Genomic DNA, 18,361 nt, shown 5'->3' with positions numbered 1-18,361 from the left:
AGATAAACGTAAAATTAGACCAGGATTCTTTTCACAAAGATTTCTGGTTTTCTTTTGTGAGCTGCAGGGCTAAGAAAGACAGTTGCCATCTTTACTTGGGCATTGAAAGGAATGAATTCCATGAGTGTTCCAGAAGACCCTATCCCTAGTAGACAGGAAGATAAAGTCTTAATATTCATTCTCCTAATATAAAAAGCCCACCACTTGAAGATTCTCAGTACACCTGGAGAATGCTGACATCATTGCTTTGGAAATATGTTGAAAGAACTGCATTAAAAATAAGGGAACAAGGTAATTTGGTGAAAACTGAAGTACTTAATGTGCAGCTAGGTGCTGCAGCTGATAGAGTGCCAATCAGAAAGATTCATCTTCTCGAGTTCAAATCTAACCTCAGACACTTACTAGCTGTATGACCCTGGGCAAGTCACTTCACCCTTTTTGCCTCAGTTTCCTCATCTATAAAATGAGCCAGAGAGGGAAATGGCAAACCACTCCAGTATCTTTGCCAAGAAAACCTCAAAGGGGTCACAGACTCAGGCACGACTGAAAAAACAACTGAACAACAAAGTGTCCTTAATTAGCTAGCCAAGAGGTTTCTATCCATGTGATTATTACAATTCATTTGCTAAATTATAATTTTCATGAAAAACTCTTCAAAAGACTGCTACATAATATTATTATATATAAATACATTATTATATGATCATATTATTAGGCAGTGAAATGGCACAGTGGACACAGTCCTGGGCCTGGAGTCAGAAAGACCTGAGTTCAGAACTGGCCTCAGACACTTAATAGCTATAAGATACAGTGCAAATCAACCTTTGTTTTCCTCAGTTTCCATATTTTTAAAATAGAGATAATAATAGCACCTAGCTCCCAGGGTTGTCGTAGGGATAAAATGAAATAATAGGCACAGTGCCTAGCACATAGTTAGTACTATACAAATGTTAGCTAGTATCCTTATTGATATATCATTACAATCATATGTTGTTATACATTATACATCTCTAATATAATAGCAGGTAGCATTTATGTGGCACTTTATGGTTTCAAAGCACTTTACAATTATTATCTCATTTAATCTTCTTCTATTATCCCCATTTTACAGATGAGAAAATGAAAGCTGAGAGACTTTCCCTGGGTCACATAGCTAATGAGTATCTGAAGCAGGATGTGAATTCAGGTTTTCTTGCCTCTAAGTCCAACATTCTATCACCCACTGTGCCACCTAGCTGTGATAAAGAGTCATTCCCTTAAAGTCAGGAAGACCTGGGTTCGAGTCTCACCTCTGACCCATACTGACTATGTATCCCTGGGCACAGTGTTAATGTCACAGTGTTCCATATAGTTTTCATAGGATCATATTTTTAAAGTAAAGAACAACCTTAGAAGTCATCAAGTCCAAACTCTCCATTTTACAGACCAAGAGAAGTTGAGCAATGTTTTCGGGGTCACACAGCCAGTTATGCAGAAGTGGAATCTGAACCTAGGTCTTCCTGATTCCAAGTACAGCTCTCTATCTACTACACTATGATACCTTTTTTTTTCTAAGACTATATGCTACAGATCTGCATGAGCAGGTGGGGCAATGCAATGCACACAGGAATTAAGATCCCGAAGATCCGAGTTCAAATTTGACTGCAGATATTTACTAGCTGGATGACCCTGGGGAAGTCATTTAACCTTTGTCTCCCTCAGATTCCTCATCTGTAAAATGGGGATAATAATAGCATCTTCCGGGGGTGTTGTGAGGATAAAATGAGATAATATTTACAAAGTGCTTTGTAAACCTTTAAGCATTTTAAGTACTATAATAATATTAGCTATTACAAAAGTTTCTCATGTTGATGAAATCAAAAGTCTAGACTAAGTAACAGAAAAAAAACCCTATAATCCAAGAGGGATTTAAAATACATAAACATTTGACTTACATCTTAAGAGTTTTGCTAGATAAATATTTATACTCTAAACCCAATCATATTCAACTTACCAAAGAAGGATGCCATCTGCAAGTGATTTGAAAAGACTGTTATCAGTCGGATCCATGGGGATTAGATGCTGACAGTCAGGGTCATTCTCCAAGGCTTTGTTTATCCAGTTAACAAAAGCCACCTTTTCTTCCTCTGAAAAGTAGAAAGTTAGAAGTATGACTGTTCAGAAGTCAACTTGCTCATGCACTCCTCCTCTTGCATCATGAGCTACGGATGAGTTGCTGATGTGCAAGTCAGGAAGGGAGTTTTTGCCCTAGAATTCCCAACACAAATGTCAAAGTCACGGGTCCAGAACTACAAGAATAAAGGACTACCACAAATAACAGAGAAACGCATTTCGACATTTTCATACCAGTTTAAAAATGATAGGTGGCTTTTCTTGAAAATGTACTAAAGCTCTGAAGAGTCTCTATGAATGAATTCAGTTACTTCTATTTAATATATTCTAGGAGAAGTAAGGTACATTTCTTTAATGAGAAGAATTTAAGTTAATTTAATTTAGGCAAGGTTATTACTTTTCCTAATATTATTACCTATGACATTGACCAAATAATTAGAAGTAAGAATTCAACAATGATCTAAAACAATTTCAAAGAACTAACAATGAAGCTGTCCACCTCCAGAGAAAGAACTGATATTGATTGGATACATACTGAGGCATGCAATTTTTCATTTTCTTTCTTTTTTTTCTTTTATCCAAATCTTCCTGTACAAAATGATGACTATGGAAATGTTTTACATAATTGAAAAAAAGTAGAAATTCAGAGGGCAAAAGGGTATTCCCCCCCACCAAAATCAAGAGAATAAAAAACTTTATTTATAGCCATCAATAGCTCCATGATTTATAAATAAAATTCAGAGATTGGCTATTGTGAGATCAAAAAGAAATAAGTCGTCAAATAAAGGATCATTTTTAATGCTTCTAGCTAGAACGTTAAAGTTTTAGAATTTGGAGTATATAGAAAATGATACAGCTCTGAACTGCTATACTGCTATCAGTAACTCAGAAATACCTTCTCAGGCTTTCTGCACATTGTAAATCAAAATTTGCTTCTATTTTAGATTTAGTCCCCAGTTTTTCTTCCAACAAAAAAAAATGTTGCTGGGTTATCTTGTAAGTTATGTGCTAATGAAAACATAAAGTTCAGGAGCTTTTTACTACTATCAATATGCAAATCATTTAGCAATAGAGTCAGAGTTCACATTCCCATCACTGGATCTATACTATAGGTTGACTTATTTTCCTCTCTTTAATACTAGTATCTGGAATTAATTACATTTTTAGAGCACATACTGAGCAGACAGCTGAAAAAAAGAAATGGGATAAATCCCCTCATCGAAAGAAACCTAGTATGAATAGGGAGTAGTGGAAGTAACTTGGCAAAAAAAATAAAAAATATATATATATTTATGTGTGTGTGTGCATGTATATATATATATATATATATATACACATATACATATACATACACACACACACACACATACAGCTGGAACCTCTTTGATCCTTTAGAGACAAGTTGCAAGAGGTTTTAAATCAACTTATCTGGTGGGCTGATGTGATCTTGGATTTTCTATAGGAGCAGGTCCAAAGAGCTAATTCTGTGAGACAGACGATATTCCCCGCAGTAACCTTTTTGTCATTTAAACCTCTTGGCTCCAGCTGTACCTAAAAAGTGTGTACCTTTATCCTTTCTAATCTTTCTCTGAGTAGACCTGAAAGAAAAAGCTTATAAACTGGACAGGTAAACCAGGACTCTGTTCATTACTAAACATAGTTCTAATCATTACAAGGCAGTCAGTCAATGCGTTACTTCTTGGATGATCACACCCAAGTTAGAGGTTTTTACCTGCATAAGAATGCTGTGTCCCCTCACTGGAGATGGCAGAGGTTCCTCCAATGGCAGTAATTCCTTCTCTCTTGTTGATGATTTTTCTAAATGTTTGGCTGATATCTTTGCTTTTTAACTCCTGCATTAACTAGAATAGATCATAAAAGAAGTTTCATTCAGAGTGAATCATGAGAAAATTTTCTGCAGAAAACAAGAGTAATTTTACTTGATTTTTTAAAGTAGAGGGTCACATGAGAGTCCATTGACTATGGACTCGAGGATGGAACGCACATCTTAAAAATGTAGCTTACTATTTCAGGTTGCTTGCCATCTTGGGGAGGCGGGAGAGAAGGGAGGGAGGAAGAAAAAATTTGGAACTCCAAATCTTATAAAAATGAATGATGAAAACTATCTTTACATAATTGGAAAAAATAAAATACTATTAAGTATTAAAATACTTAGGAAAGGCAATGCACTTTAAAAAATTATCTTATCTTTATTATGCATACCTTCACTTTTGAATATCACATTCATTTCTGAATTACTCTGCATATTCTACCCAGCAAGCCATCCCTTCTAACAAGGATTTTAAAAGAAGTAAAAGAGCAATGTTGTAAAACTACCTAATATGTCAACTGTGTCTACAAGCATATGCAACATTCCCCCAGCTCTATAAGGAAGAGGAAGGAGCTGCTGTATATTCTCAAGTTTCATTTTATCATTACATACTGTTCAATTTTAGTTTTTATATTATAGTCACTTTATATTGATTTCTCAGTTCTTAGTTCACACTGTATCAGTTCATATAACTCTTACCACGCTTCTCTGAATTTTCCCAATTTGCTATTTCTTATGGTATATTCCATTGATATATATATATAATGGTATATTCCATTATACTCAAATATAACAACTTGTCTAGTCATTCCCTGATTGATTAGCACCTATTTTGTTTCCAGTTCTTTTCTATCAAAAGAAAAAGTGCTACCCTGAATATTTTGGTCTTTTGCCTGCTTAAATACAGAGTATGGACATTTTTATCCTCAATTCTCCAATTTTTTTAGCATAATTCCAAATGGCTTTATGGAATGGCTAGATCAATTTAATACATAGCTCCACCAGTCAAATGCTAATGTTCCTGTCTCCTTGCAGCCCCTCCAACATAAATTATTTCCATCTTTTGTCAGTTTTTCCAATTTGGTGGCTATGAAGTGAAACCTCACGGTTATTGTGATTTGCATTTCTTTTTTGTTAGTGATCTGGAGAAATCTTTTTTATGTGGCTGCTAGTAGCTTCTAATTCTTTTTAAGTGTTTGTTAAGAAAAAAGAAAAGAGAAAGAAAACAGTTAATTCATATCTTATCCACTGGAGAATAGCTACTGGTATTATATATTGGTGTTAATTCTCTAAATATATTAGATGTCAGTCCCTTATCAGAGGAATTTGATGCAAATACATTAACTATCTCAGCTTTGTGTCATCAGTATATCTGATAAGCATGGCGTTTATGTCTTTATTTGAGTTATTGATAAAAAAAAATTAAACAACACAAGGCTGAGGATGGATCCCTGAATACTTTTCTTAGACTGCCCTCCAATCTGACAATCCATTACTGACTAGTCTCTTTGAGGACTGTCATTTAAATACATATACAGCATTCCCCAGCAGCATTAGTAAACCTGTCAAAAAAAAGAAATGAAATTAGTAGGTCTGACCTCTTCTTAAAAAAGCCATGCTGACCCTTTGTGATTACCATTTCCATTTTTAAATCTCACAATCCATCCCATTTAATGATACATCCTGAAATTTAGCCCTGAATCAAAGGCAAACTCACTGGACTATAGCTTGTTGTATTTAAAATGTACACTGGATCTGTGATCAGAAGATGTGGGTTCAAATAAAATCTCTGCCACTTACTAGGTAGATGACCCTGGGCGAGTCATTTAACCTCAGTGAGCCTCACTGTCTTCATCTGAAAAATGAAGCTGTGCAATAGATTATTCTATTTAATTAAACATTTACTAAATGTCTATGTGCAGGTCACTGTGCTGATCACTATTGATACAATGGCAAAAACCAGTTCTTACATTTAAGGAGCTTAAGTTGTACTTGCAAAACAAGAAAGCCCACCCCATGCTCCTCCAGTCAGTGGATTCTTCACTTACGCTTACATCTAACTATGTCACTGTCCTCCTCAAACTCCAATGACTCACTATTACCTCTAGACACAAATAGAGACTCCTCTGTTTGGCATTTAAAGCCCTTCACAGCCTAGTTCCAACCTGCTTCACCACTTTATTATACATTACTTTCCTTCATATAAAATACAGTTAAGCTGGATTGTTTACTCTTCCTCATCTATGGCACTCAATTTCCCATCTCCATGTCTTTGTACTACTTATCTGCCATGATTGGCATATACCGCCTTCTCACATCTTCCTCTTATAATTTCTAGTTTCCTTCAATACTCAGGTCAAGTGTCATTGTCTACAGCAGCTATTATCAAAATGTGGTCGAGGGAATCCTGGGGTCGCTGGGACCCTTTCAGGGGGTTTTCAAGGGGGCAGAACCAATTTCATGATAGAACTAACGTTTCATTTCTAATATGGTAAACAAATCTGTGGGTTACACTCTACATAAACAAAAGCTCTTTGTGCAGAGGGAAAGGGGGCATTCTTAATAAATTTTGAGTGTAAAGAAGGCTTGAGACAGCAGAGTTTGAGAACTCATGGTTCCACTCAAAGCTTCTCCTGATTCTCCAGCTGCTGGTACCTTTCCCCTGGAAAAAATCCTTGGGGAGCCATTGTGTAGATAACTATATATGTGTACATGTTGTCTCATCCAACACAATTAAGGCTCCTGAAGTCAGTGACCATTTCACTTTTGTCCTTGTATCTTTAGCGTACTTAGCACAGGGCCTGGCACAGAGGAAGGAGAGAAGGAGGGAAGGAGGAAGGAAGGAAGGAAGGAAAGGAGGGAGGGAGGGAGGGAAGGAGAAGAGAAAAGGAGAGATGAAAGGAGGAAGGACAGAAGGAAGGAAAGAAAAAAGAAATGAAGGAAGGAAAGGAAGGAAGAAAGAAAGGAAGGAAGGGAAGGAGGGAGGGAGGAACTGAGTATTTATTAAGCACTTGCCATGTGAAAGGCACGGTGCTAAATGCTTAACAAATATTTCACCGAATTTTCATACTGACCCTGGAAGGGAAGTGTTATTATTATCCCCATTTTACATTGAGAAAACTGATGCACACAAAGGTTAAGCGACTGGTCCATGGCCACACAACTAGTATGTGTCTAAGGTCAAATTTGAACTCAGGTCTTCCTGACTCCAAGCCCAGAGCTCTATTCACTGTACCGCCCAGCTGCTTAATAAAGATGTGATAATCAATTGACCAAGATTTAGATAGCACTTTCAGGCTTGATTTGCATCTTATTTAACCCTTATAACAGCCCTAGGAGGTAAGCAGTAGTTACTGTCAATCTTTATTTCAGAGATGGGGAAGCTGAGCCTCAGAGGCTTTAAGTGATTTGACCATGGTTACACAGCTAGCAAATAATGAGTGGGATTTAAACCCAGATCTTTTTCTGGACTTCCAGGTCCAGAATACCTTCCAGCATCCCACAGACCCACCTTTCTGGGAATGTAGATTGCATGCACAAACTCCTCAGTGGCATCTCCTGGGAAAGTTGACATTCTGCCATGTGATTTATCAAAAACATGTGTGTTCCATCCCACGAACCTCTCTCTACTCAAAGCAAACCCCTCGGTCCCTAGAAGAAGCTTCTATTACTTACGGATACAAACTCTTCAAAGTTGATTTTGCCATCTTTGTTGTGATCAGCCACTGCCAGAATCTTCTCCACAATCTCCCGTACTTTGTAGCCAGGCAAGGGGAGCCTGGCTTCCTTAAAGAGATCCTGCAGTTCGTAGTCACTAACATAGCCACTGTTGTCGATATCTATACAGGAAAACGTCAACCATTAGATCTCAGTCATTGACAATCTTTGCTCACACAAGTAAGTTTGGAATCTATTTGAGATTATGGATCCTAACCATGTTAACGTTATGATGAAAGATATAAATGACCTTCGGTATTAAATTATGTATTATATACCCCTAAAAGACCACATGCAGCTCTTCATAAAAATAATTTTTAGCTGCACTTCTGTCGCATACGTACAACTACCAAACATACATGGTATCCTAAAAGTCTTACTTAAAACTGCACTAAGACTTTTGGGACACCCTGTATTTTAAGTACTCAGGACTGAGTAAGAATTGAGAATTGGAAAATGAGGAATTTAGCAAGAAATGAAGTTTCAAATAACTATGGGTAGGAATAGTTAGGTTGGCTGAAATAACGCCAGGAACTGGGGGAACGTGACAGACATTTGGGCCAGTTCTGATCTTAACCATTGCTTCTGGCAACCAACGACTATGACGACCTGGGATCCCAAGAGGAAAAGGGTACATAGATACATTAGTCACATTTGCACAAGGCCACATTCCTGCATATTTCTATTTCATTCCTTAGTAATTTAGTGCATCCTGAAAAGATTTATGGTGCACTTGTATAAGATGAATCATGTCTGAATCATTGACATTAGGAGGATAAGAACAGGATAATATTGTACCAAGAGTTGGAATTTCCTCAAGTAGCCACTAAATCATAGTAAAAGGGAGGAAAGAGATTGACAGAAGGAGGTAACGCCACCTACTTCCTGGGTGTGAGAGGTTCCTGGCTCTATTACAAGCCTCAATCAGGGGCCCCTCCTTGGGGTTTCCTAGGGATAGGTAGTCATTTATTGACTTAAGAAAGTCTCCACACAGTATCATGCCTCTGAGTATTTTGTTATTGATACAGTCACCAGAGAGAGCAATTTTGTTACCTCACATATACATATATCCAAAAGATACTGCTACCATGGACAACCGGTGTTTCCATTGTTAACTGAATTAATGATCTTTTTTTTTTTAAAATACTGACTTTTCCATAGTGGGGTGGCTAGGTGGCACAGCAAATAGCACCCTGGACCTGGATACAGGAAGACCTGAGTTCAAATCCACCCTCAGATATTTACTAGTGTCTCTAATGTGAGACAAGTCACTGAACCTCTGTTTGCCTCATTGACCTATACTGTAAAATGAGAATAATAGTACCACCTACTTGGCAGGGTTGTTGTGAGGATAAAATGAAATAATATTTATAAAGTACTTAGCACAGTGCCTGACACATAGTAGGAGTTATATAAATGGCTATTCCCTTCCTCCTTCCTTCCCTTTTGCAATTGGTATATGTGGGAACATATAACATGATTTATAACTTATAATCACCAGCAAACAGCCATGACTGTGACTGAACTACCTGATAGGTCCATTCTGATACTGTCTCCTTTAGCACTATAGTACCACTTAACGAATTAAGCTTCACTAAGACAAGGTTATTTATAATCACTCCAAATACAAGGTATAATGGAATTCAGTTCTATTCCAGCCAACATTTATCAAACCCCTAATGCAAGGCATTGCACTACCCAATGAGGATACAAAGATGTATGGTTTAAAACAGAAGGTGTGCCTTAGTTGGACAAAAAAGATTTTCTCTTTAAAGCTCAGTACATCATCAAATCCATAAATACACACAATGGTAGTATTAACATTTTTGGTAACACTAAACAAGTTATTTTGCTGTCAGACATTGTTCTTACAATGAATTACTGATTCAAAATATCATTAAATAAACATGCCAAGATTACATATACATGACTCATAAAGATAAGTGCTCAATTGCTAAATACAGTGGAAAGAATGCTAATTCACTCCCCACATTGAGAACTCTCTAACATTTTAAAAAAAAAATAAAATTCACAAACTGCTCCTATAAAATTAACAGGATATCCTCTTTAATAGTATCAAACAGAAATGGAATTTTAAAGTTTTTCTTCATTGCCTATGATGAGAGGAGATTTTTAAGCACTGTCCAATTTTTATCTTAAAAGGCTAAGCCTTCAGGAAATGATATATATGAACACTCAGCACAATGTTCTATAAAAGAGTGCTATTAACAATAACACTGTGAAAAGCACACATTTTGGTGTAATAGTTTCATTACAAAATTACACATAATACCCCAAAGTGAAAAATACTGGAACTGAGATTTCTCTCAGTAACATTAACTCAACCACATTGCAAATTATGTTCTGAGGACTAGGGAGCAAAAGGGGATATACGTTTGTGAATAGGTGTGTATATATGTACATATACACATGAATGTATATATACACACACATATATGTATGTACGTGCATGTATATTATTTTTGTTTATAGCATGTGAGCAAAGAACAAATATTTCCATGAAACCTCAGGTTTTAGATCATTTCAATTCCTTCTCTGAATCTTCTTCCTTTTCCCATGCCACATAGTGTTCTGCCCAAAGGAATGCACATTTTTATCACTGAAACCTCACAAGATATCTTAGGGTTTATTAGGGTTAGATTTCCTTTTTAAGGGCTCATTCTGGTTCTTCTTTCAGTGGCCAACAATAGGTCCCAGCCCAAGCCTCACTTGGTCATTGTTTGGGTTCTGATGGCTCAGAGTGAGTGTAAATAGCGATTTTTTTCTGTTTTGACCAGAAACCCTGAGAGTCTTCCCCTCCAGATTGATTTTTTTTTTTTGATTAGGTAGAACAGGCCATTCTTTGCCTCTTTTCTTACCTAGCCTTAATCACTGAATGGGTGTTGCCTCAGATAAATGGAGACAGGAAAAGACTTTAACTTGAAAAAGCCAAGGTCTCCCACTACATCCTGGGTCATCTTTAGTTGTCCTGACCTATGTCTTGCCACTAGGCTCTGATGACCCTGGAGGAAAAAGTGAGGCTGGGGACTTTGCACAGTCCTGCCTCACTTAAATTCAATTCACTTGCAAGTTATGATATCACCTTCCTGATATCATAATCCTCTTTGAGAACAAAGGACAAACAATAACAATGATGAGGATGATGAGAATGATGATAATGATGTGTGTGTGTGTATGTAGTCTTCAAAGTCTTGTTTCCATTCTCAGCCCTCTTGTTCTTCTCTCTACATCATATCTTGGAGATCTCATTAACTCCAGCTACTTCAAATATCTCCTCTATATAGATGATCCCCAAATCTATATCCCTAGACTTTCTTCTCAAAATGCCTACTTAAAATCTCTTTATTTGGGTGTCCCCTGGGACCTCAAACTCATTCTGTCTAAAGCTGAACTCATCATCTTCACTCATAAACTATATTCTCCTCTGGAATTCTTCGGGTCTACTAATGAGTGACATTTTCTAAGTCATTCAGGTTGAAAAATCTCTAAGTCATCCTCAACTCTGCCCTCTCTCTTCCCTCTAACATCCAATAAGTCACCCAAGCATGGAGGCCCTATCTTTGCATCCATCCTCTCTTTTCAATTCCAATTGCCACCACCCTTACTCAGGTCCTTCTTACTTCTTGTGTCTGTACCATTGCAATAGCCTCCTAAGTGGCTTCTCTCCCTCTTCAGTCCATCCTGCACACTTGAGTCAACTCTGATCATAATTCATTTCTTTCATTAAACAAAAAAAAATCCTGCATTGCTCAGAGTAAACTCCAATCAGACTTCTAAGCCTGGCATTCAAGGCTCTCCATATTTTCATCCCAACATATCTTTTCAGTTGTATCACATACTGTTCCTTTTCACATACTTTATGCTAGAGCAAGACTAGCCCTTTTTTCTTCCCCAACCCAACACCTCCTGAATTTTCTCCCCTTGGGCTTTTTCTTCTATAATTCCCAATGCCCTCCCTCTGCATTTCTGTCTCTAAAAATCCTGTCTCCTCTTCAAAGCACTGTTGAAATTCTATATAATGATCAATTGGAGAAGCTGGGGATGTTTAGCGTGAGGAAGAGAAGACTTAAGGTAGCCATAAGAGCTGTCTCTCGGTATTTGGATGGCTGACATTGGAAGGGGGTTCAAATAGTTCTGCTATGGCAGAACTGGGAGCAGTGAGTTGTGTAGGGATGGATTTACATTTGTTTTTCCATTGTGGCCAAATGACTGCTGTCTACGCTTGAACTGTTAAGGTGACTTGCTACGTAGAAGAAAAAGTAAAGGGTCTGGGGTAATGTATCTCTACAGATTATCAAGAAGAATGAAGAGTTCCTTAAGAAGAAAAGGTTTCAGTGTCAAAGCACAGAAGAAAAAGGATATGAAGAGGCAGAAGGGAATTCTGACCTCTGTGAGAAGACTAAAGGGTGGAAAGAAGGTAACAAAAGGAAAACAGAAGGGTCATTGAGTATTTTGAGCTAATCAAGAATATGATGATCTTCCCAAAAAGCAAGAAGCTAAACTCTCTGAGAAAAAAGTCAGGCCGTCAACCAGCATTTATTGTGCCTACTGTGTGCCTGCAATGAGTTCAAGTCACCAGACCCACACAAGTAACATCTTTGGGTATTGAAAGAAGGGGTAAGTGTGATTACTGATCTTTGAAAATTCCTACCCATCAGGAAGACCCAAAGAGCTTACCCAGTGCAGGTATCTGGCCCTCTTGCCCTACCACTGTCTCCCTTTTCTCCATCAGAAATAGAGACCTTCTTGCTCAGTTGTGTCTGACTTTTCATGATCCCAATTTGGGGTTTTCTTGGCAAAGATACTGGAGTAGTTTGCTATTTCCTTCTCCAGCTCATTTTACAGATGAGGAAACTAAGACAAACAGGGGTAAGTGATTTGCCCAGGGTCACACAGCTAGTGTCTGAGGTCAGATTTGAACCTAGAAAGATGAGTCTTCTCAACTCTAGGCCCAGTTCTCTATCCTGTCTATACACTGTCTATCAACCTAGTTGCCCCTAAAGACTTTCTACTCTGAACCTATAGAGACCAAGTCTCATCCCCCTGAGGGGGTGGAGAAGTAATCCACTCAGTTTTAGCACTACGGTCTGGCTTTGAACTATCCTGACAAGTGAGTAAAAACTCACCTAGCTCACTACATCTAGATGGTCCAAGACCATGCAACCCTGTATCAGAAAAGCAGAATGCTCAAAATCCCAATACAGGTCCCTTGATGTCTGCCTGCTACCGGGCACATTACGTACTCCACCCCCTGCCCCCAGAGGATATTGATGTAGCCTTTCTAGACATCGAATTTGCAGGTGATCCAAAGTTGGAAAGGATAGTTAACACATTTGATTATGGAATCAGGATTCAAAAAAAAAAAATCCGGACAAGCTAGAACACCAGGTTATGATGAAATTTGACAGGGGTAAAGGCAAATTCTTACATGTGCATTCAAAAGATCAAACTTACTAATAAGAGGGGGAGGGAAGACACTGGTTTCAATTTTAAAAAAATTAAAAAAAAATGTCAAAGCAGTCTTAGACTGCATCAAGAGAGAAATAGTGTCTAGCCCTGCCCATATCCCTGGGAGGTGGCACTACCCTCTGCCCTGATCCAAATCACAATTGTGATCCTGATCACAATTGTGTTCAGCTCTGAGGCAGGGCGGGGCAGGGCAGGGCATCCAAAATTTACTATGTGCCAGGCACTGTGACAAGTCCTCAAAATATAGATATGAGCAAAAATAAAGATAGCACCTATCGTCTAAGAACTTCTATTCTAATGGGAGCTGAAAGGGTGAGAAAGTGGAAGGTACGTAAGAGGGGAGGGGAGGAGGAACACTACAGAGAAACACCTGGGAGAGTGGGGAGAGGGAACTCTGAACCAGTATCAAGATAAAGCTGGATTGAGGCTCCACCTTAAAATGTAGGTGGAACCAGCAGATCTGAGGGAAAGGCTGCAGGGACAGAAGGTATTTTCAGTGGGTGAGAAGTCCAGGGATGGAGCTGGTTTATTGGCTATAGAGACTGCCTCCTGTTGTAGAGTCATTTTTCAGTCATGTCTGACTCTTTGAGCCCACTTTTGGGGTTTTCTAGACAAAGATACTGGAGTGGTTTGCCGTTTCCTTCTCCTCCTCACTTGACAGGTGGGAAAACTGAGGCACATAGGGTTAAATGACTTGCCCCAACGTCACAAATTTAGTAAGTATCTGAGGCTGTATTTGAGCTCAGAAGAGGAGTCTTCCTGATTGAAAATCCAGCACTGTATTCACTGAGCCATTCTGAAGCAAGTCATTTAATCTGTCACAGCCTCAGTTTCCACACTTGTAAAATGGGAATATAGAAATAACAACACCCCTCTCACCGGGTTGTTGTGTAGATCATATGTGATGATATACATTAAGTGCATTGCAAACTTTAAGATACTATGTAAATGCTAGTTATTATTTTTGTTATTAATCTCAGTGCCAGTTTATGAAAGATATTGATAAACTGGAGAGGGTCTAGGAAAGGACAAATGGTCCATGATAAAGGGTCTCAACATCATGCTAAATGCAGACTGACTGAATAAAGTGGGGACATTTAGCCTAGAAAAGAGAACATTTGGTAAATGGGTAAATGGGTGGAGTAGGGGGACAAGGGGGGAGACACGATTGTCTTTAAGAATTTTGCAGAGCTGTCACTCGGAAGAGCGATTAAACCTATTTGGATGGACACCAAAGGGAAAGCCAGAAATGCTACCCAACAATCTAAGGAAAAATGAGTTATCTCTGAGATTCTCTTTTGCAAATTTTGTATAATTACTTATTATATATGTTGTACAGTGGATCCTTGTCTAAGTGAGTCAATGCCAGTCATCTTGGCTTTCATCTTGCCACTTGACTCCGATGACTCTGGAGGAGAGAGAAAGGCTGATGACTTGAAGAAGCTCTGCCTCCCTTAAATCGAATTCACATGCAAATTAAGGTGTCACCTTCATGGGTCCTCTTCTAAAACAAAGGATGAACAACTAACCACAAGGGAGATGACCTCAGTGATGCCTCCACCTCTGAGAGCCTGTGCTCCTTAGTCTGACCCTCCTTCACCAAATTCAGTTGTAGCTTCCTATTATGGATCTCCACTGAAGAGCACTCAGATATACTTTCCTCATGATCAAATAATCACGGAGACTTGAGTTATCCAGACATCTACTGGAGTGCTCTCGCTCTCTCTCTCTCTCTCTCTCTCTCTCTCTCTCTCTCTCTCTCTCTCTCTCTCTCTCTCTCTCTCTCTTTCTCTTTCTCTCTCTCTCTCTGACAAGTACTAAGAAATAGATAAAGTCTTATAGCGAATGAGGCAGGATACTTACACAGCAGTTTGTCACAGAAGAAGGAGAAAATTTTAGTGACTTACCACTTGCACATAAGTCAACACTGTGACAGGACAGCAAAAAAAAATTATATATGATTTTGGATTATATTAAAAGAAGCATAGCTTCCAGGAACAAGGGGATGCTCCCACTGTACTCAGCTGTCAGTTCGTTTCTGGGTGCTACAGTTTAAGTAGGATTTTAATAAGCTAGAAAGGGTCCAGAGAAAGGTAACAAGGAAAGGCAAAGCGCCTCGAGTCCATGTCACATGAAAACTAACTAGGGATGATTAGCCTGGAAAAGTGACAACTCAGGGGCGATATGATGACTATTTTAGGCCTGGGGCAGCGGGTGTCACATGGGAGACAAATTAGACTTATTTTCCTTCCAGTGAGCAAAACCAGGAGCAGTGGGTTACATGATGCAAAGAGGTGATAATAGGCTGGATGTCAGGATGTCTGTCCAAGAATACAATGAGCTCCAAAAGGAGGCAGGAGGATCCCCTTCACTGTAAGGCTTCAGTCTGATGCTAAATAATTCTTTGTCTGGTACTGTCCATTGCAGTGAGGATTCCTGTTCATCCTTCACTTCCAAAGAAGACCGATGACATCACTATGGTGATTTCTTTCCCCTAAGAACTAGATTGACATGAGGCAAAGTTGCACGAAGTCCTCAGTCATAGAAGTCCAGCAGCCAGCCAAAAGTCAAGACTGATGATGGCCCAGGATGCAGTGGATGGTCTTGGCATCTGACCAAGCTCTAAGCATTCCACAGCACCTACTTCAGCTGCTTTCCTGGCCTCTGCAACAAATTGTTCTCATCAGTGCATTCCACCAGGGGAGGTCTTCACATGCTTAGGTAGATAACCCTGTAACTCACTGAAGGGTTTGATGCCTTCAGTTACCCTCAGCCTGGATTAGCCCAACAGCTGAAATGGTTTTACTGGGATGTGGTCACTATACATGCTACAGTTTCTTAGAGCAATAGGTGAGAGTTGGGTGACAGGTGGATACCAAAGCAGCCCTGAAAAGGGCTCAGCAAACCCTCATGCCAAGGGCTGGTTCTCCCTGAACACCACATATACCCCTTTTCATATAGACATGGACCCAATAAGTAAAGGCAACTAAGTGGCCCAGTAGAATACAGATGTAGAGTAAGGAAGATCTGAGTTAAAATCTTATCTCAAACACTAGCTGTATGGTCCTGGGCAAGTCACTTAACATCTCTAAAGCCTCAGTTTCCTCATACGTAAAATGGGAATAATAACAGCACCTATATATCTTGTAAAGATCAAGTGAGCTAACATTTGTAAGGACGCTGCAAACCTTAAAACACTGTAGCAATGTTAGCTATAATTTTTATTATGCCCAGTGAAACCCCTTCTAACTCTAAAATTCTCCATTTTATGATGCTAATTATATTTTACCCTACAGCAAGAATTATTTGTTTATACATCTTGTTTCTTATTTAACAAAATGTAAGTTCCTTTCAGTAATGGACTATGTCTTAATTCATTGGTATATACATATGTGTATATGTGTGTATATGTATGTATATGTGCATGTGCATGTAGATATAGATATATGATATAATGCAGTTGCCCAACCCAGTCCCTTGTCTGTTGGAGGAACTCAATAAATATTTGCTAAACAGAAATATATTTGCAATCTCAGTATTGACTTCAGATAACATTTTATATTGCATCTAAATTAGTTTAGGACATTTTATTGAATTTATGAGAATTCCAGGATCCCACCTAAACTATAATTTTATATCTTCTCATTTCCATCATCTGCCTTTGTTACTTTTATAGTTCTAGTTTTCACTGTAGTTGGAAATTAACTTTTGAGGATGGTTTGGGGGAAGAATTTATGTGTGGAGTCCCTGTACATGAACATGTCATCTCAAAGCTTAGCCTTTACTTTCCTACATTTCCAGTATAAGCACAGGGAGACACACACATTTGCTTTGTCTACCACTCCACAGATGCTTTGTGAGCAAGCTGCAAATTTTCAAGAAAAAATGAATCATAAAAAAGCTTTTAACAAGCTATCCAGATAAAGATGTGATGAAACAAAAACCTTGCCTGCTTGCATGAATATAGAGAAGAATATAGATAATAATCTTGAAAAATAACACCTTGTGGAGCCAATGAATGGTGGTGCCACGGACAGTGATTCAGAGATCAGAGTTCAGTTTATGCACAAGGAAGTGGTTCTATATCACTCTGCAGGTGAGGACACCCTATTAGATGTATTCAGTTACATTGTCACTCATTAACCTGGATTATTCTCTACAAAGAAACGATCAAAGATTGCAAAGTTCAGTTCACTGAGAAGTTCAAGGCAGTCTTAACTTATCTCTAAGAGAAAAGAAAGAATTCAGTAAATGCTACTAGGAGAATAAAAGGAGTAATATTTTCCCAAAAAGGCTGGGGGGAGTGGGGGAAGGGCAGATATGGGGACTGACAGGGAGACAACAAAGGAAAAAAATGCTACCCTTTTTAGATATTTTAATGTTTAATAAGGTATTTTAAAAAATTTTATTTCCCCCAAAACATACCTATTTTATTGAATGCTTCTTGAAGTTCTTCCAATTCTTCACGAGAAATGGTAGTTGTATTATTTTCCATCTTTGAATAACAGATGTTGTTGCTTTCTATGCTTTAGATCTAGAATAAGCAAAGTTGTTAAAAAGAAAATCAGGTCCTTTGGAATATTTTTAAGGCACAGGATTGTCCTAATAAGCAATACATATAAATAACTCCTTCAGTGCATTACACTGTCCCAGACTTCATCTGAAAACTGCCTGTTCATATTCTCTGACCCTTTATCAACTAAAGAATGACTTATAGTCTTATGAATTTGATTGAGTTTTCTATAAATTTGAGAAATCAGGCCTTTAGCAGAGAAACTTGCCATAAACATTTCCCCCCAAATTTTCTGCTTTCTTTTTAATCTTGGCTGCATTGGTTTTATTTGTGCAAAAGCTTTTTAATTTAATATAATCAGAATTATCCATTTTATATTCTGTAATGTTCTCTATCATTTGTTTGATCATAAATTCTCCCCTTAACCATAGATCTGACAGACAAACTATTCCATACTCCCCTAATCTGCTTATGGGATCACCCTTTAAATCTAAATCATGTGACCTTACCTTGGTATAAGAACATGCATTTTTAAGTTTCAGCAAACTAAAGTGTAGCCTTTATAGATGTAACAGACAACAAGGTCAGAAACTAAATTTAAAATATTCTGAAATTTAAATTTAAAATAAGAATTTCTAAACATTAGCAAGTTAAAAGAAATGTTAGTTTTACATCACTTTATAGCACACTGGATTCTA

The 18,361-nt window shown here is 38.1% G+C and overlaps 1 protein-coding gene across 5 annotated transcripts in view; it reads right to left on the bottom strand.

The window, feature by feature from the left end:
- PLS1 (plastin 1) overlaps positions 1 to 18,361 on the bottom strand; it is a 166,232-nt gene that overhangs the window by 42,518 nt on the left and 105,353 nt on the right. For all 5 annotated transcript variants that reach the window (XM_072618206.1, XM_072618207.1, XM_072618204.1 and 2 more), the window contains exons 2-5: positions 17,576 to 17,684; positions 7,619 to 7,782; positions 3,845 to 3,974; positions 1,994 to 2,126 (exon numbers count right to left, since the gene is read on the bottom strand). In XM_072618206.1, coding sequence (XP_072474307.1) covers positions 1,994 to 2,126; positions 3,845 to 3,974; positions 7,619 to 7,782; positions 17,576 to 17,645 — 497 coding nt within the window. In that variant the 5' untranslated portion in view covers positions 17,646 to 17,684. The remainder of the gene's footprint in view (positions 1 to 1,993; positions 2,127 to 3,844; positions 3,975 to 7,618; positions 7,783 to 17,575; positions 17,685 to 18,361) is intronic.

Source organism: Notamacropus eugenii, chromosome 6, assembly GCF_028372415.1.
Source record: "Notamacropus eugenii isolate mMacEug1 chromosome 6, mMacEug1.pri_v2, whole genome shotgun sequence".
Taxonomy (NCBI): Eukaryota; Metazoa; Chordata; class Mammalia; order Diprotodontia; family Macropodidae; genus Notamacropus; species Notamacropus eugenii.
Note: the sequence above shows the minus strand (reverse complement) of the source record. Positions and strands in the feature narration are given on the sequence as shown.